The sequence below is a fragment of the Gopherus flavomarginatus genome, chromosome 21 (assembly GCF_025201925.1).
Source record: "Gopherus flavomarginatus isolate rGopFla2 chromosome 21, rGopFla2.mat.asm, whole genome shotgun sequence".
Taxonomy (NCBI): domain Eukaryota; kingdom Metazoa; phylum Chordata; order Testudines; family Testudinidae; genus Gopherus; species Gopherus flavomarginatus.
Window position 1 is genome coordinate 3628550 of NC_066637.1, and position 19915 is coordinate 3648464.

At 46.4% G+C, this 19915-nt stretch overlaps 3 protein-coding genes across 8 annotated transcripts in view; 2 read left to right on the forward strand and 1 right to left on the reverse strand.

Annotated features, from left to right (window-relative positions):
- The first annotated feature begins 498 nt into the window (after positions 1–498).
- On the forward strand, positions 499–9517 carry C21H1orf174 (chromosome 21 C1orf174 homolog). The gene is made up of 4 exons (XM_050931794.1): positions 499–689; positions 3692–3805; positions 6191–6700; positions 7692–9517. Exons 1-4 carry the CDS (start codon positions 675–677, stop codon positions 7794–7796), a joined length of 744 nt encoding a protein of 247 aa, XP_050787751.1. The 5' UTR covers positions 499–674; the 3' UTR covers positions 7797–9517.
- A 485-nt stretch (positions 9518–10002) lies between these two features.
- Positions 10003–17595, reverse strand: DFFB (DNA fragmentation factor subunit beta). Of its 5 annotated transcripts, XM_050931791.1 has the most exons (9): positions 17401–17595; positions 15939–16086; positions 15787–15790; positions 15186–15206; positions 14694–14911; positions 13852–13931; positions 13476–13646; positions 12160–12260; positions 10003–11580 (listed from the first exon to the last, which is right to left on the reverse strand). In XM_050931791.1, the coding sequence occupies exons 1-9, from the start codon at positions 17512–17514 to the stop codon at positions 11361–11363; spliced, it is 1077 nt and encodes a 358-aa protein (XP_050787748.1). In that variant the 5' UTR covers positions 17515–17595; the 3' UTR covers positions 10003–11360. The 5 variants fall into 5 exon arrangements, with proteins under 5 accessions (XP_050787748.1, XP_050787745.1, XP_050787744.1 ...); XM_050931790.1 differs by lacking the exons at positions 15186–15206; positions 15787–15790 and adding an exon at positions 12014–12066 and having other exon boundaries at positions 11493–11580; positions 14694–14882; positions 15960–16086; XM_050931788.1 differs by lacking the exons at positions 15186–15206; positions 15787–15790 and having other exon boundaries at positions 14694–14882; positions 16029–16086; positions 17401–17593.
- Positions 17596–17718: 123 nt separating this feature from the next.
- CEP104 (centrosomal protein 104) overlaps positions 17719–19915 on the forward strand; it is a 34564-nt gene continuing 32367 nt past the window's right edge. For both annotated transcript variants that reach the window (XM_050931687.1, XM_050931685.1), the window contains exon 1: positions 17719–17838. The gene's annotated coding sequence lies outside the window, so the exon portion shown is untranslated. The remainder of the gene's footprint in view (positions 17839–19915) is intronic.

Genomic DNA, 19915 nt, shown 5'->3' on the forward strand with positions numbered 1-19915 from the left:
ATCAATAATAATGGAAATGTGCAGATAGTCAAAGTCAGAAAAATGCTGCTTGAGAACTTAAGGGAGTTTGATTTAAGGCCATTTACTTTGCATATTTTGACATGTGGTGTGTTGACAATTTCTGTTTAAGGCTATAAAGCGTTGATTTCTTGAATCTCAGCCTGGACTGTATTGAATATTCTCTGGCATCTGCTCCCACTTTCCCACAACTGACAAATCTATAGGAATTGGAAACCCCACAATTTTATGCAACTGTGAAAACCTGAATCAATATAAAAGAAAATGCTTTAAACTGAACAGCAACACGAACCCCCACCCCCCGAATAAACTTTGCATTCTGCCAAGCCTGCTTATTATGCAAAGCTCCCACGCACTCAAAGGGGCTGTGCCCCTCATAAACATGGCGGTTGTGTTCGCCCCGCCCCTATTCATGCCCCTCAGAAAGATGGCGTCCGAACTCTTCCCCCTCCCCATGCGCTAAGCGCCCCTCACAAAGATGGCGCCCTGTCTGTGTCCCTTTCCCCCACCATGTTCAGAATGCCCATCACAAAGATGGCGTCCGCTCCGTCCGTGGTGTAGTGGCGTGTGCGCGACGGTAGGTGACGTCCGAGCTCGTCCCGGAAGCAGCGCGGCGCTGGCTGGGGAGGGAAAGGCGGCGGGAGCTGGGGCGGCTTATGAGGACCCGAAAGGTGAGAAGGGTCCGGGCCCGACCCGCAGTGGAGCTGCTCTGGCCGCGCCGGTCACGCTCCCCTGGGGTGGGGGCTACACGGTCAAAGCCTCCGCCGAGCGCCCCACCCCTCCCCACAGTGCGTCCTTGTATCCCCCCGGACTGCCCCAACCAGCGCCTGCCCCACAGCGCCCCCCAGTGCTCCCTTCACCCCCCCACAGCGCGTCCTTCGCCCTCCCATTGCCCCCCACAGTGCGCCATGTATCCCCCCAGACTGCCCCAACCAGCGCCTCCCCCACAGTGCCCCCCAACCAGCTCCCCCTTCAGCGCCCCCCAGTGCGCCATGTATCCCCCCGGACTGCCCCAACCAGCGCCTGCCCCACAGCGCCCCCCAACCAGCGCCCCCTTCAGCGCCCCCCAGTGCTCCCTTCATCCCCCCAACCAGCGCCCCCCCAGTGCTCCCTTCATCCCCCCACAGTGCGTCCTTCGCCCTCCCATTGCCCCCCACAGTGCCCCATTTATCCCCCCGGACTGCCCCAACCAGCGCCTCCCCCACAGTGCTCCCTTCATCCCCCCACAGCGCCCCCCAACCAGCGCCCCCCCAGTACTCCCTTCATCCCCCCACAGTGCGCCCCAACCAGCGCCTCCCCTCCCAGACTGCCCCCCAACCAGTGCCCCCTTCATCCCCCCACAGTGCGTCCTTCGCCCTCCCATTGCCCCCCACAGTGCCCCATTTATCCCCCTAGACTGCCCCAACCAGCGCCTCCCCCCACAGCGCCCCCCAACCAGCGCCCCCCCAGTGCTCCCTTCATCCCCCCACAGCGCCCCCCAACCAGCGCCTGCCCCACAGCGCCCTCCAACCAGCGCCCCCCAGTGCTCCCTTCATCCCCCCACAGTGCATCCTTCGCCCTCCCATTGTCCCCCACAGTGCCCCATTTATCCCCCCAGACTGCCCCAACCAGCGCCTTTCCCCACAGCGCCCCCCAACCAGCGCCCCTTTCATCCCCCCACAGTGCCCCCCAACCAGCGCCTCCCCTCCCAGACTGCCTCCCAACCAGCACTGCCCCCCCAGACTGCCCCCTATCAGCGCCTCCCCCACAGCGCCCCCCAACCAGCACCCCCCCAGTACTCCCTTCATCCCCCCACAGTGCGCCCCAACCAGCGCCTCCCCTCCCAGACTGCCCCCCAACCAGTGCCCCCTTCATCCCCCCACAGTGCGTCCTTCGCCCTCCCATTGCCCCCCACAGTGCCCCATTTATCCCCCCAGACTGCCCCAACCAGCGCCTTCCTCCACAGCGCCCCCCAACCAGCGCCCCCCCAGTGCTCCCTTCATCCCCCCACAGCGCCCCCCAACCAGCGCCTGCCCCACAGCGCCCCCCAACCAGCGCCCCCCAGTGCTCCCTTCATCCCCCCACAGTGCATCCTTCGCCCTCCCATTGCCCCCCAGTGCCCCATTTATCCCCCCAGACTGCCCCAACCAGCGCCTCCCCCACAGTGCCCCTCAACCAGCGCCCCCCAGTGCTCCCTTCATCCCCCCACAGTGCGCCATGTATCCCCCTAGACTGCCCCAACCAGCGCCTTTCCCCACAGCGCCCCCCAACCAGCACCCCCCAGTGCTCCCTTCATCCCCCCACAGTGCGTCCTTCGCCCTCCCATTGCCCCCCACAGTGCCCCATTTATCCCCTCAGACTGCTCCAACCAGTGCCTCCCCCCACAGCGCCCCCAAACCAGCGCCCTCCAGTGCTCCCTTCATCCCCCCACAGTGCGTCCTTCGCCCTCCCATTGCCCCCCACAGTGCCCCATTTATCCCCCCAGACTGCCCCAACCAGTGCCTCCCCCCCAGCGCCCCCCAACCAGCGCCCCCCCAGTGCTCCCTTCATCCCCCCACAGTGCGTCCTTCACCCTCCCATTGCCCCCCACAGTGCCCCATTTATCCCCCCAGACTGCCCCAACCAGCGCCTCCCCCACAGCGCCCCCCAACCAGCGCCCCCCCAGTGCTCCCTTCATCCCCCCACAGCGCCCCCCAACCAGCGCCCCCCAGTGCTCCCTTCATCCCCCAACCAGCGCCCCCCAACCAGCGCCTCCCCCACAGCGCCCCCCAACCAGCGCCCCCCGGTGCTCCCTTCATCCCCCCACAGTGCGTCCTTCGCCCTCCCATTGCCCCCCACAGTGCGCCATTTATCCCCCCAGACTGCCCCAACCAGTGCCTCCCCCACAGCGCCCCCCAACCAGCGCCCCCCCAGTGCTCCCTTCATCCCCCCACAGTGCGTCCTTCGCCCTCCCATTGCCCCCCACAGTGCGCCATTTATCCCCCCAGACTGCCCCAACCAGCACCTCCCCCACAGCTCCCCCCAACCAGCGCCCCCCCAGTGCTCCCTTCATCCCCCCACAGTGCGTCCTTCGCCCTCCCATTGCCCCCCACAGTGCCCCATTTATCCCCCCAGACTGCCCCAACCAGCACCTCCCCCACAGCGCGCCCCCAAACACGCCCCCCCAGTGCTCCCTTCATCCCCCCACAGCGCCCCCCAACCAGCGCCCCCCAGTGCTCCCTTCATCCCCCAACCAGCGCCCCCCAACCAGCGCCTCCCCCACACTGCCCCCCAACCAACGCCCCGCCTCAGTGCCCCCCAGAGCATCCCCACATCCTGCCCTGCTGGGAGCAGCTGCTGGGGTTGCTGGGCAGAGGTTAAAGCTGGTCTGTGGCACTGCGATTCTGTGGCCTCTCTGCCTCCCTCATCGCAGAAGCCGCCTTGTTCCTGTCCAGATCTCTGGTGCTAACCCTAATCACTTTCAGGCTCCGGTGCGGACTTCTCCCAGGTGATAAAGAGTCGAACCTCCTGCCTAACGTAAATGGGGAGCGGATTCTGCCTAAGCGGTCTGCCCTGCATTCCTGTGGGATCTGTGTCACGATCGTTTCCGTGATACTTTCGGAGAGTCCTTGTTGCTCGAATGGATGCTTCTACCACTCAGGATTTAACAAAACCCCCACATCCTTTCTGCATTGTAAAATTGCATCTGGTTTAGCTTGCAGATGGAGTGCCATATTCAACACGCCAGAAGGCTGGAAACAACGCAGCAACCCAGTCTTCATCTCATCAAGAGGTTGATCTTTGCAAATCTACTAAAACAGTGTGTCTGGTAGGAAAAACCTGTGACTTTCACTTTTTCTGAAATGTTTTTAAAATGTTATGTAAATTCATTTTGCAATGAGCTGTTCATTTTGGAATATGATGTAAGGGATGTTTTGACTTTTAGTAGTAAGGCCATGAAAATAATATGTTGTGCAAAATGTTTTTAGTTGCTTCGCCCACTTTGTAATAGTATCTTTTATTGGACCAACTTCTGTTAGTGAGAGGGACTAGCTTTTGAGCCCCGCAGAGCTCTTCGTCAGGTCTGGGCAAGGTACTCTAGAGCAGGGATCGGCAACCTTTGGCACATGGCCCGCCAGGATAAGCCCCTGGCGGGCCGGGCCATTTTGTTTATCTGCCGCATCAGCAGGTTCGGCCGATCGCGGCTCCCGCTGGCCATGGTTTGCTGCACCAGGTCAATGGGGGCTGCAGGAAGGGCAGCCAGCACGTCCCTCGGCCTGCACCACTTCCCACAGCCCCCATTAGCTTGGGACGGCGAACAGCGGACAGTGGGAGCCATGATCGGCCGAATCTGCGGACGCGGCAGGTAAACAAACCAGCCAGGGGCTTTCCCTGAACAAGCGGCGGCCCAACTTTAAGAAGCACTGCTCTAGAGCAGTGGTCCCCAACCTTTCCGTCTGGCAGGCGCCAGACAAAGGACCATGGCGGCAGTCGAGCATCTGCTGAAATGCTGCTGAAATTTGGTGGCATTTTGGCAGCGACGCCTCTGGATGACACCGCTTGCCGCCGACAAGCAGCGTCATCCAGAGGTGATGCCACTGAATTTCGGCAGCATTTCATCGGATGCTTGACCGCCAGACAGGACACATGGGCATGGCGCCCGCGGGCACCGCGTTGGGGACCTCTGCTCTGGAGTGTCACAGCTAAATGCTAAGGGACCATTCAACAGAAATTGGTCCAGTAAAAGATATTACCTCACCCACCTTGTCTCTTCAGCATCCTGGGACTGACATGTCTACAGCTGAACTTTAATTAATGTACACATGATTATCCAGAGAGCTAGGGAGATGGAAATAAACATGCATAACATACATGCCTTGTATTAGCTATATAAATAAATATAACGATGAACATTTAATATATTGACATATGGAACATTCATTTCTGCTTGTTAATGTGGATGTGTCAGTAATTTGAGGTACTCCAGATCAGAAAAAACTAATTCTGATTCCTCAAGTTACTTCAGGATATCAGGGTGGCGGTGGTGCATACATGCAACCAGTAGTGCATACATGCAAATAAATGCACTGGCACCTTTTTCTTTTCGCTCTAAAAGAAATTTTTCTGCATATTAAGTCTCTACTAAGGTTGAATTGTCCAAGTTTTGTATCATAAAACCTTGGAAATGGTTCTAAGGAAAAACAGCATACTATAGTGGAACACACTGAAAGTGAAATCCTGTCTTCCTGTTGGCTACTGTACTAGCATTTAACCTGTTCTGTCAAAAGAAAAAAAAAAAGGGTACTCTATAGTAATATGCAATTTTATCTTGCAGTTTATAAAGTGGTAATTTATTTTTCCTTAAACTTATAGTTTCATGGTTAATAATGGCAATAATGAATAGTTAAGGCATTTTCTGGTCGGTTGATGACTGGGAGGTTAATGACTCCATTCCTTCAGCAAGTCACTAATTACTAGGAAATAATGTGTCCTCCCCAGCAATCATTATCACTTACTTTCTGTATAGGGTTTTAACATTAATATATGTGCAATGTGGCCTACTTATGGCTGCTGTGGGAACCACAGTTCTTTTGAGGTTTAAAATCTGTTTAAACACTGCAACTGAGGGGGTTTTTTGCATCTAATTATAAACAGCTACAAAATGAGCCACCGGTGCGATAGATTTAACTTGAGAATTTGTTAAAAAAACTTTTTTTCATATTCGCTATATTTACGTTATTTGATTATATGGCCATGCAAAAAAACACAATCAAGGGAACAGTTTATACACTGTGGAATCAGTTTTCCAGATTAGTTGTTCACAGCATAAAGTGCACTGTGGTAAACCATGTGTGTATGTACTGTCTTATGAATTCCTATATAATAGCTGTCTTGTAATTTAAAGTGTATAAAGTTCATTCTGTTATGGTAACTATCAAGAAGATTGTGAAAAATATGATGGGTGGTTATCCACATGCTATTTTAGTTCTGTGCTTTCCATGGGAAGAGGATTCCAAATGGTGATTGTTTGTTTGTTTGTAGTTTTGTGAAATGTAATTGAGTCAAATTTTAAACCCACTGTTTATCATAAACTCAACTTTCCTTAGGCAGTGCTCACTTCATTAAGCTGTTCAGCTTCATATCCAGCCTGTCACTAATGTTGTCTAGTGAAGTTTGTTTGAAGTAGACCTTAAATCTTCTTTCTTTGTGATAGGCTTCTTCACACAAAGCAACTGACAGACGCCCTTCAAAGAGGCTAAAATGTGAAAAAAACAGTCTAGTGAAACTGGAGTTACAAGAACTTGTATCTGGAAATGGAAGTGTTCCTCTTCTGAAAGAACCAACTGAAACATCTGATGAGGATCAACATTTGGGAGATTCAGTTGACCCCAATATGAAGCCTTTACAGAGTAAAAGCAAAAGTGCTCCAAAGATTAATGAAGAGATACAGGGGAATGATGATAATGTTTCCATAAAACCATCTGCACTGAAGGGAAATAGCTGTCCACCAAAGAAAGAGGAAGATGAAACTTTCTTGCAAAACCATATCCCAAATGTGGAAGAGGAGAGCAGCTGTGGAACTGCGTTTTCAGATGAGTCTGGGCTGGAGACCATTGATCTCCAGAAGAAACCAATACAATTGGATAATAGTGCTTTCTTAGATGAGGACAGTAACCAGCCAATGCCAGTGGACCGATTCTTTGGAAACATGGAGTTCATGCAGGTTAGAAGAATAAAACTTTGAAGTGTTTTGTTGTTGTTGTTTTGTTTTAATTTTGCTCTTATGAAGTCCTTTCTAGCTTTTAGTCTATATGTTCAAAGAATGTTAGAGTGGTGCCAAAACTTGACGAATATTGACAGTCTATTAGAGAAGCATCCTGAGCTATTGGATACAGCTGGCTGAAAATCTTTCAACTGAACAGTTTGCTGTTTAAAAAAAAAAAAAAAAAAAGCAGTTTCATCTACATTGAAACATTTCACAGGAACTTTGATTTTGAAAGGAAAATATCTAAATGTTTTTTTCAGCTTTATCATTTTGTTTTGATAAGGTAAAATATTTCATTTCAATAATGTCAAATTTTTGACTTGCTATATTTTAATAGTATAATAATATAAGATCATCTTTCATATTCTAATGTAACAACCAAAACTAAACATTTTTACCTTAGCAAAAGAATGTTTCTGAATCAGGATTTTTGAGAATTTTTCCACAGAACAGAAATTTCCCACCAGCTCTACTAATGGATTGAGTATGGGACAGGATTTTGACTTTGGGACAGGATTTTGAGTTCTGTTCCCAGATCCACCACTGACACATTGTAATTTTGCACAAGATCTAATCTTTTTCCCCAGCAGTTTAATGAGGAATAATACTTAACCATCATACAGGAGTAATGTGTGGATTTGTTTGTAGAGCACTTAGCCCAATAATTTTTTCCCCAAGTATTAAAAAAGAAAGCAAGCACCACACACTAAGGCAGATATTTTTTGCTCTTAGCATGGGCTCACATGAATAGTTTGAGTAGGCTCACTTCAGACTGCGTATGCTTTTACTTAAGATCTATGTGAACACAGTCAGCTGTAGTAGAGAGATGTTAATGTCTAGCATATACCAGCTGTGGAACCTGTATATGGTAATGTGAAATGTCTGTATGGGAGGGCTATTTGGTTGCTACAGCAGCTGGCTTATGTTAATAAATTCTCTTTTTTTAAAGGACCTCCCAGCAGCTGCAGTCACGTGCACCACAATGAGCAGGCGGGAATTTAGAAAGCTGCACTTCATTGCAAAGGAAGATGACGACGACGATGATGCACTTTAAGCACAGAATGCAAAAAAAGATAACTTTTTAAAGTTGTTAAATTGTTTATTTTTCTACAAGTCTGTTAAAATAATTAGTGATCCTATTATAATTAGCTATCCTATCCATCACATTTCACTGGCATGACATCTTTCTGCAAGTGCCTTTCCTAGAGAGAAACTGTCTATTTCTATAGGAATCCTAGACAAAACTCCAAAGTTGAGTGTGGAAGAGTGCCTTTACTAGTGAATGTGGAAGTATGAAGTCTGCAGGATTTAGAAACCACAGCTACTGATTTAACAGAATTAAACAATTTAACAGAATTAAGGGACTGGTTGTTTTAATAAACTAAGCAATTTTACTTTATCTCTTTGTTGTGAAGAGGAACAGCTAACAAGAGTATTATGTAAATTTGAGCGCATACAACACAGGTCACCATGGGGCTAACAGTTATTTTCTTAAAAAGCAGAAAAATCTTAAAAGCAAAATGTGACTAACACATTTGTGTTATTATTGTATGGTGTTCTTCATAGGTGCCTAGTAAGTAAACTGCTGGTACCCAGTACCTAAGAGGGAGTCCATCCTGTAATTCTTATGTTTAGTGTTATACCATTTGTTCACTTCTGAAACTAATCAATTCTACTTACAAACCTTTAAATTGCAGTTCTGTTGGGAAAACTGGCCCTGTACAAATATTAGTGTGGGTTCTATGATTTGTCTCCAAATGACCAGATGTGCTTATTTTACAAACAAGTATGGGAGCTTTACTCTCTGCCTGTTCAACAAACTCCACCTGCCATCTGAGATATAAGCTGGGGTTTCTTTCTTTCATATATATTACCAGCAGTAAAGATACTGCAGAATAAATATTGCCCTCACTTATACCTATGTAACCTTACTGTTTTCTTCAGTTGGTTTACACAGCTCTTACTGATAGGAGCTCAGTAAATAATTCTGTTGATGCTCAAGGAATAAAAACGAATCTCTGAGCCCTCTCCAACAGTTTATTACTAGATGAATGGCGTTGGAAGTATGGAATAAGGTCGGTCTGCCTGATTTTCCAAGGTTGTGGTGGTTTTGGGAAATGAGCACCTTCAAATGACTTCATGAAAATTATTAGTCATCTAACGTTGGTAACACTTAATTGGAAGTGGTTATTAGGCAATAAGCTTCCAGAGCTATATTTTTGGAAACTTTAAGAACTTGCTCTCTATATTTCTAGAAAAGTAGGAAATCTATCAGCAGATGGCTTACATAAATATTCCTTTCTACAGCTATTGCCTATTAAGCATCCACATAAAAGCTTAACAAATTGTATAGGGTATGTTCATTCCCTTATTTTCATTTCATCTGATATGCAATTGCTGTTAGCAATGTCTTACTACTTTTCCTCTTTTCTAATGCAGTAATATAAAGGCATTCAACTTTTTTAAATAGTGTGGTTATGATTTTTAACAACTAAATCTTGCTGTAATCACTATACCTTTGTCCTTCAGGCTTTTGGGGATTTATTTGTGAACCACTTTCCCTCATAAGTGCCTATTCAGGTGGAATAACATTTATTTTTAATAGCATCTTGAAGGGTGATGTTAAATTATTTAGGGAACATACTGTATAGACCACATTACATTTGTCAGCAGGGCAAGAACAGGATCTTCATTTGTTGTGACATCTCCAAAAATCATATCCTGGAGTGAGTGTGTAGATTTCTTATTGACAGGTATTAAAACAGTTACAGATTACTGCTCAATTGTTTTGATTGTGTGAAGAAGTATATGTTTAAAAATTAACGGGGACAGGTACCTATTGGGACTGCCCTAGCCCTGCTTTAAAAATGCACCCGCTCATTGTATAGCAGCAATGCTGAATGCTTATTTTCTGAGTTTGTTACTCACTTTATTTTGTATATAGTAAAGCTTCCCCACTTTGAACAATAAGATGGTACTTTTGTACTAATAACCTAATGCTACTTGGAGCAGCGTTTGTAGTGGAAGAGAGAGAGAAGTACATGAAAAAAAGAGACCTCTCTAGAGAGAAGAGAAGAAATGCATGTTGTGAGTAGTGTTTCACCAAATGTAAAAACACAGCTCTGTGCCACAAAGACATTATTCTAGCCTGACCAATTTATACTTCACTGTATCAGAAGTGAGTCTTAGTTCATTTGATTTTGCACTAGTTGCTTGTGTACACCTTGTTTTTCCTTTATACTTACTTACAAGGCAAAAGATGCCTGAAAGATCTTTATTAAACAAATATATAAAAATACATTGAAGTTTTACATTTACATAGTTCCTGAGAATTCAGTTGATTTCAGATGGTCTTTAAAAAAAAAAAAATCATTCACATTTTACTACATAATTAAGAGGTAGAGGGGAGCACAGCTGAACAGACAATTATCAAAGATATTGAACATACAATATCTTTTCCTATAATATCCTTCATATGTAGTACTGTGCAACACTGCAAGAAAAGTCAAGCAGCCAAGGAAGTTGAAAGATGGTATTTAAAAAAACAAAATCAGAACATGAGCCAAAAAAAAAAGACAGAATCTAGCACCACTGATAGAGTTTCTTTAGAAAATATGTACACAAAATAATAGTATAGGTTAAAAATGGGAGTCATTAGTAGATTAGAGCAGAGATCCCTGGGACACAGGACTGGGAGTAGCTCTGCTACTGAGTGCGTGGTGGCCTTTGGTAAATCTGAGGCACAGGGATTGTTTGCCCAGCTGTAAACCAACTTAACTACCTCACAGACTTAATGTTGAAAGCAATAGCTAAGTGCATTGTTGTTCCAGAGCACTCGGAAATTAATGATTTGCAGAAATAGCTCAACTTTGCTGGAGCTTGCTTCTTGGACCTGCACTTCTAATGTAAGAAAGAGATCAGAGCCTGGATTGGTAATGGGATACTAAGCCTTTCATCTCTCAATCAGATCTAGCTCTGAACATGTTAAGTCTTTACCCTTCTGGCAGTTTGTGGTCAGTTGAGGGGGAAATTTTCTAAAATGTCTAAATGTTTAAGTACAGGCCCTAATGAATTTTAAGGGGATCTATGCTGCTGGCTGACTTAGGTACCCTTTGAAAATCTCCCTCAAAGTCATTTAGTGGGGTCCACGTTAGTACAACTTTTCCCATTTTTGGCATGCCTACAAAACTGGCCAGGATTGAATCAGTTGTAGAGACTGAACTTTATTTCCAGGCAGCACTCCTGTCTGGCTTCATGTGAGACAAAAAAGCCAACATGATTGGGTTTGGGAGAGACTTCAACTGCCTAGGTTGTACCTATGGCTAGGTACAAGGGCCAGGACACTTGGTATAAAAGGTCTGTTATATAAACTACATTTCACATTCTATAAACTATGCAAGTTGCTTGGAAAATGAACTAGGGCCCCAGGAACCAAGTGTATGAAAGGTGGAAAGACAAATGTTTGAACTAGGTTTGATTGCAGCCACATCTATATTACGGAATTTAGCAAGAAGAGATCAATCTATAATGTTCTTTCACTACGAATTTTAGAAATATTAAAAATGGTGTCCTTTGAAATAGTTTAGAAAACCCCAGCGAAGAGCCACCTTCAGGGAAGTCACTTTGAGACCTTCCGCATACGCTTTCTTTTTCTGTATATTTTAGTTTTGTCACAGGTAAGATTATGGCTGGTTTTCTTATGGCAAGCAATATGCACTAGTTTTAAATTTTCCAGAGTAAACAGCAACTGATAGAAGTATTCCCAGGCCACTTCCCTTCCATCTTGTTCTTTGACAGCTTCCGCCAGTGTTGGGACAATAGTACGTTTCTTCTCTATTCTGCAATATAAAATGAAAGGCGCATTTCCCATTATTGACAGTAACAAACTTTTTTTTTTTTTTTAACAAACCATGTATGTATTCCCTAAAGGAGTGATGGGAGCTAACCTTTCAGTCACATGTAAGAATTTTCTGCATTGATATTAGGATGTGTGTGATGGTGTGATGGTTTTTAAATTCTAAAGAAAGGACCTTAGCATGAATAATATAGACCCGAGAATCCTATGTAATTTCTAAGTGCATGACACCTGAAATAGCTTTGGGTGGGGGCAGAAATTAAAGAGAACAGTCACCTGAGGAGCCTAGTGGGGGTATGTTTGTAATACACAGAGAAGTTAGGGGTAAGGAAAGAGCAGCTAATGATGTGTGTACTAGAATGTAGTATCTACTGTAGAGCTCTATCCTGCCACCCATTGCTGCAATATCTGAGTACCTTCCATCTCAGTGGACTTAGGATAAAATGAGCAGACCAACCATCAGACTTCCCTGTAAGATGAAAACAAGCTGGGTGGTAACTTGTTTGACACTGAAGGTGGACAGTGTGTAACAGGTATGTTTGGTTAAATGTTTCATACGTACATATGATCAAGATTCCATGTACTGAAGAGGATTCTGCTTTCCCTGTTACTGTAAGGATTGATGGAATGTTTACACAGGCAGTAATCCCTGTCAAAAGGACCCTGTCAAAAGATAAAGTCAGTGGGATGGTATCCACCCAGCAAAATGTATTCAACTTGTTGCATAGGAAAAGATATGGAAAGAATCAAGGCCATCCACTGATAAAACCTCCCTTTGGAAATACAGGATAAAATTTTAATAGTTCTTCCCTGCACAGATAAGCAATCAATATCAGTACGCTAACTTGTGCTTGTATTTAATTGGGTATCTAAGTAGTTCTCTCTTTCCTCAAATTCCATCATCGTAGACATTCCAACAGTGAACTGCGACCACTGGGAGCTGCGGGCGGCAGTGCCTAAGGGTGGTCAATGTAAACACTGTCTTGCAGCCTGCCAGCAGATTACCCTAATGGACCCAGGTTGCCCACCACTGCTGTAGAGCATGCCAGCACTTGCTGCAGTCGAGAACTCTGGCTAAGAAATGACTGTGAAATGTGTGCTTATGTAAGAGGTGAATAGGGGGCAGCTCTTAGCATGGTGGAACTTTTAACAATGATTGGAAAGCCAGTACTGAGGCCCCTGATACCGCTGCTGTTTTACAACAATTTGTGGATCAGTGGTTCAGAATAGCAGATGTGAAATCCAATTTTTAGCTTATAAAGGGCAAGAAACAAGTCCTCTTTTAAAGCTGTGTGATTGTTTACACAACAGTTGGCACCATGTCCTGCTGAAAACCTAACTGAAATGTCAGCCTAAATCAGACATTTTACTTAAATAAAAACAGAATCCTGGAAAGCCCCGCCCCTCCCCTAGTAAGGCCTGAATTTGTTCAGCAGTATGATAATCAGCTGTTTTGGGACACTGTCAACTTCAAAATGTTGTAAATAAGTTAGTTGTTACCCACACCCTTGATTATTAAAAGAGGTAATTTGCCACAATTTATGCTTCTTAAAAGTTGGATGCTCAAAGTAATTAGTCAGTTTCACGCTCAGTGCTGCAATGTTTAAAATTTCACTCCAAAAAACAAAACAAACAGTTGTGTGTTTTAAGTCATTTAAATTTTGTAAAACCCCCGAAGAATTTTATCTGAGAACAAATTACGCTGGCAGCGTCCTTCAGTCACTGTAGGTAGGTAAGTTGTTTCTCTTCGGTTTAATAGTTTGCAGTGCTGAGGCTTATTCTGCCTTTAAATGCTAACTCCCACTACAATTTATTTTCATGAGCATAGCACATAAAATATCTTACACACACTTATTTATCTTATAAATAGTTTCTTACTTGACAGGAGAACCATCCCTCAGTAGTGCAGAGGCGGACCACTGCCTCCTCTCTTCTGTCAAAGTAACAGCCATTATATTTAACAGACTTCAGTTTATCCAACATAAAGTCAGTTATTCTTTTATATTCTGCTTGTGCTGCTGGATGAACAGCTGAAGTATAACTGCTAACCTTTAAGAAAACAGAAGGCACTATGTCAGCTCAGATAGTGCCTATTGCACCCTGAATCTATTTAATAAATCCGATAGATTTAAATTTAAAACTTATAGTTCCATGGCTGTTTATGGGAAAACAAACAAGCTGTGCAGGTGTAATGTAAAGATTTATTTTAAACAACAGCTTGAAACCAAGCTACATTCAAAACAGCAATTTTTACCTCTTTCATATAACTTCGTATTCTGCTTTCACAACTGTATCTCATATAACTTGATTTATTCTTAAAGCGAGACTCTACACCTAAAAGAAATAAAAAATATTTTATGACTTGCTGCTTGTACAAAAACTCTCAAGTCGTTGTTTTACTTCGTTGGACCTCTGGCTCCTTTATGAAATGAAATGAGTATGGTTGTTTATTTGCTTTGCTTCCCTGTTCATAGCGTAAGGACCCTGGACACCAAGAATGCCTTACTATTTTGGCTTTACATAGGGCTCAGCATGTTGTTTGCACTTAATAAATCATATATCAATCATTGCTCTTAATGATACTCCTTGATGGCCCATACCTGAAATACTGTGTTTAGTGCCAGGCACTTCTGTATCAGAAAGATGACAAACTGAAGGGTGTTCAGAAAGGAACACCACAATTATTGGAGTACCAGATGGATGGGCTTAAAAGGAGATAGTTAAGCTATATCTATTTGGGTCTTTCATTGAGTGACATCTAAAGGGAATAGATATCTAAACATAAAGAGGAATATAAATCAAAAATAACTAAACACGAAAGAGTTGCCCAGAGACTGTACGTGTAGAAGAAATGGGAGGAAAGTAAGAGGAATATCTGACAGATCTACTGAACTGTGCAATAGTGTTTCCAGGAAAATGGCAGGATCCTTTTCAGTTCGGTCATTTTAGAATTAAGAGTTGATAAATATAGAGGAGTTGAGGACATAGACCATATGTTGTGATCAAATCACAGAAATTAAAGATGGAAACGATTTTAAACTATCTCAACTATCACGCCGCTGAGAGGTTTAACTGCCATACTGATACAGAACTTACCTTCAAACCACTTTCTGTCTTCCTCTCTGCTTTCCGCCAAAATGTTTTCACTTAGGTTTTGAATAAGATCCACTAGAAGCTTCTGTATCTTGGGAGCCTGCTCATCTGATAGCAGCTTTTGTGCAGCCTCAACAATGTCATCTTTTTGTGTGTAAAATGTATTTAGGAAGTGATCTATGTCACTGACAACTGTAGTTTTAAATGAAGAAAAAATTAAACTAGTGAGAGGCAAACTTATGTAGTCTGAACTGTGCTTTCAGCTAGGATTTTGGTGTGTTCCATAAAAAGTTTGTCTGGGACTGTATAAAGAACATTTTAAGAGTATCATGCTATTTTTCAACATTTATATCTTAAAGAAAAGTAAATCCAAGACTGCAGTATTGACTTTCTAGTGTTTCATAGGAAATCTGGGAGCAAAGGGCCAAATTCCCAGCACCTTATTCATGTTGAATAGCACCTTGCTCTGAGTAGCCCCACTGACTTCAACATGACTACCTGGTGAGTAAAAGGCATCTTTACTTTTATTCTGCACCTGTTCAAAAACCTACCAGGCTTTTCTCCACCCAAGTGATCAACTCTGAAAAATGAGGGAAATTTCTTCCAGTTTACTTTTTACAGTACTACCTAAGTAATACAGTAACACATCACTAAAAAGTGGGTGGCCCATTGCCAGAGGCGGCTCTAGGTATTTTGCTGCCCCAAGCATGGCAAGCAGGCTGCCTTTGGTGGCTTGCCTGCAGGAGGTCTCCGGTCCCGCGGATTCGGCAGCACGTCTGCGGGAGGTCCGCCGAAGCCGCGGGACCAGCATACCCTCCACAGGCATGCCGCCGAAGGCAACCTACCTGCTGCCCTCGCAGCGACCGGCAATGCGCCCCCCGTGGCTTGCCATCCCAGGCACGTGCTTGGCATGCTGGTGCCTGGAACCGCCCCTGCCAATTGCACATGTTTTTAAAATAAGGGTGTGAACAAAAACCCAATGATAAGGCATCCAAGTGTACTTTAAGATGAAAGCTGTAGATTAGCTTTAGTTTTAGTCGTTCAGATTAGTAAATGCACAGTAGGAGGTTGTAATGAAGTTTTAGTATGGTATCACACTCCTTTGACATATTGGTAAACTGAGGCACAAAGAGGCCTTTACAAGGTCATATTGAGCAACAGTTGCAAAAATGGAGATAAAATCCCAAATTCTGACTCCTTCCCATTTGGGGTTTTTAAATGTGAAACTGTTTAAGTTGCAAGATAAACTGATAAATGTTTCCCACTTACAACCCTGCCAGGTCTCCCCTGGGGCTAGTAGTATAAGGTCTGTATTATCTGGAATGCTGTGGAAGTAACCTTCAGTCAGTTCTGTGCCATCCTCATACAAACAGAGCCGGCAGTCAGGAAAAGCAAGCTGTTCACAAAAAGAAAACACACAGGCACACATCTGCACTTTAATAAAGTTAGTTTGAAAATGGACACACAGAAAACTTTAAAAGTTACTTTATTTCTTTTAACAGATTTAACTGAAAATGCAAAAATACAGATTCTACCAGCACCTACAGGTGCCTTGGCTGTTACAGAGCTAGCATCTTTGCACTCTGAGACAGGGTGAAGGTGCATTGGCACCATGATCTTCCACTCCCAAAAAGCAGAGTGTGTGAGATTCTCCGGGGAGATATTATCAGTGCTGCTGGATAATCCCTGCTCCTGCTCAATGTGGTTATGTGCCCCTTACCCCCCACGCTCAGACACTACTGCAGGGGTCGGCAACCTTTCAAGGAAGTGATCTTCTGATTTTATAAATCATAGATTATTAGGGTTGGAAGAGACCTCAGGAGATCATCTAGTCCAACCCCCTGCTCAAAGCAGGACCAATCCCCAAATGCCTAAATGGCCCCCTCAAGGACTGTACTCACAACCATGGGTTTAGTAGGCCAATGCTCAAACCCTCCCTGTGCCAAGTCGTCATTTATTCACTCTAATTTAAGGTTTCGCGTGCCAGTAATACATTTTAATCTTTTTAGAAGGTCTCTTTCTATAAGTCTATAACAGGCTGGCAAGCTCTGGCACGTGGCTCACCAGGGTAAGCACCCTGGCGGGCTGGGCCGGTTTGTTTACCTGCCGTGTCAGCAGGTTCAGGGGATTGTGGCTCCCGCTGGCCGTGGTTCACGGCTCCAGGCCAAAAGGGGCAGCAGGAAGCCACGGCCAACACATCCCTTGGCCTGGGCCGCTTCCCGCTGCCCCCACTGGCCTGGAGCTGCGATCCACCGAACCGGCCGACGCGGCAGGTAAACAAATCACCGGGCCCACCAGGGGGCTTCCCCTGGCGAGCTGCGTGCCAGAGGTTGCCTCCCCCGGTCTATACTATATACCGGTCACTAAACGATTGTTGTATGTACAGTAAACAAGGTTTGTAAAACCTTTAAGAAGCTTCACTCAGCATTAAACGCAGAGCCCCCGGGCTGGTGGCCAGGAGCCGGGCAGTGCCAGGGCCACTGCCGCCTTCGGCACCACGGGCTGCCTGCCCCTTGCCGCTGTCTGTCAGCGGCGCTCAGGGTGGCGGCGCCACAGACAGCCCGAGAGACACGAAGGGGCCGGGCCCCCGCCAATTGCCGGGGGGGGGGTTCTTAGGCGGAGGCGGCCCTGGCAGGGCCGCGGTCACCCCAGCTCCCCCGTAAGGCGCGGGGCCCGCCGATGTCCCCGGGCCGGCGGGCTCAGGCCGCACCTGCAGCAGCTTGGCCCCCTTGCGCAGCAGCTCCGGCAGGCTCCTCCCCGCCACCCCGTACTTCTGGGGGCCGCGCAGGCTGCGGATCTTGAAGGCCTTGGGCCGCGGGGCCATGGCCCAGCCGAGACCGGGGCCCGAGCCTCTGCCATCAGCAGCTTCCGGGCCCTAGCGCCGCTCCCATTCGGTTTGCGCATGCTCACAGACACCCACCCGCCTCCGGGCGCCACGGGAGTTACCGAGGCGGAAGCAGTCCCCCCAGAATCAGCAGGCCTGGCGCATGCGCAGATGTGGCCCGGCCGCCGCGCATGCGCAGGGGGCGAGTACTAGGCTGGTTGCCATGAGAGCGGTGGCCCTGGCGATGGAGCCGGAGTGAAGTAGGTGAGGGCGAGGGCTGCGGCTGGGGATCGTTGCCCCGCTCGGGGTCCTGTCATGCTCGAGGTGAGCGGTAACGTCTGTCCTTGTCCGACTCCCCCGTCCTATGGGGACCCATCCCCGCCCCCCACCCCGCGCTGCATCCTGCCCCCCCCCCACCCCAGCACCCCGCGCTCGGGCCTGGGGCCTCTGGCCGAGCCCCTGCTACCTCAGCGGCCCTGGCAGCGGGCGCTTCCCTGCTGGCCTCGCCTTGCTGGGCGGGGGGAGGCGCCGCGGCGGGTTGCGTTTGTCTGTGACGTCCCCGCCGGAATCTGTACCGAGTTCTTGCTTTACAAGCGTTTGGGGCCTGCCCCCCCCCGACCCTTCCCCTTTGACCAGCCTGGAGAGACCCCCCCCCTTCTCTGTTTAGCTGCGCTGTGCAGGCGGCTCAGCAAGCTCTCCTCCCCCACAAGGGCGCCAATTGGGGGGGCGGGGGGCAGAGGAGGGCTGGAGCATGTGCTCGTCCACCAATGTAATATACGCCATCATATGCCAGCAATGCCCCTCTGCTATGTACATCGGCCAAACTGGACAGTCTCTACGGAAAAGGATAAATGGACACAAATCAGACATTAGGAATGGCAATATACAAAAACCTGTAGGAGAACACTTCAACCTCCCTGGCCACACTATAGCAGACCTTAAGGTGGCCATCCTGCAGCAAAAAAACTTCAGCACCAGACTTCAAAGAGAAACTGCTGAGTTTCAGTTCATCTGCAAATTTGACACCATCAGCTCAGGATTAAACAAAGACTGTGAATGGCTTGCCAGCTACAGAACCAGTTTCTCCTCCCTTGGTTTTCACACCTCAACTGCTAGAACAGGGCCTCATCCTCCCTGATTGAACTAACCTCATTATCTGTAGCTTGCTTGCATATATATACCTGCCCTTGGAAATTTCCACTACATGCATCTGACGAAGTGGGTATTCACCCATAAAAGCTCATGCTCCAAAACGTCTGTTAGTCTATAAGGTGCCACAGGATTTTTTGCTGCTTTTACAGATCCAGACTAACATGGCTACCCCTCTGATACTTGACACAGAGAATGTGAGAAATGGGAAAGTGCATGTGCTGTGTTAATGCTGGACCCTGTTTTCCATGGATGAAGCCTGGTGAGGTGGCCTAGAAGTTTAGCAAAACTGAATTTCCCCCCAGGAGAGCCATCTTATCACATGAAAGTGGACCACAGTAACACAGGGCAGCCAACAAGAGAACATGTTCTGTGGCATTAAAGCCTGCACCAGTCACCAGTGCAAGTGGTCAGGTTGAACTCTATTTAATATTTTTTGTGGTAGGTTCACAGACTCCGAGGATTCTGCATATATCTGGTTTTAATCTAATCATGATACATGTTTTTTTGTCAGATGTTATAGACCATTTATGTTAGTTTTCAAAACAGAGTGCAACTCATGACAAACCAGCTTGTGAGAGTTTAAAACAGGTGGTGAATTCTGAGACAGATGCTGATGAGAACTGAAGATATTCTACTTTAGACCTTTTTGTAAGCAACACAAGAGTACTCTAGGAGGGAGCATTTCTTTTACAGAGTTCATGAACTTTTACAGGAGAAGGGATCTTGCCATCCCTTCCTGACGCCTACTTTTTGTGTGAAACTACAATGTGTTCAATTTTCAAAGATAACTTAATGCATTACTGATAAGTTATTTTGTTGCCAAGTAACCTGTTTGCAGATCACTCTACATGTTGAAATGATTCATATGTTTTACAGACGTTATAGGAAAGCACGTATTACTTGTTAGCTCTGTATCCTTTTCACTGTGAAATGAATTCAGTTTTATAAGATCACTGATCAGAAGGCTGCTCTTTGATCAGAGGGATCTATGCACTTTTTTCTGCTTTTGCCTCATGAACAACTGAGTACTGAGTTATGTGGAGTGTCTGTGATATCAGAGGTATTTCGGTAAACCTTTACTTTTCTCACTTACCAGTTCCTTTCATTACGTAAGAATGGCCACACTGAGTCAGACCAATGGTCAGTCAAGTCCAGTGTCCTGTCTTCTGACAGTAGCCAGTGCCAGATGCTTTAGAGGGAATGGTCAGAATAGGGGAATTTATTGAGTGAACCATCCCTTGTTGTCCAG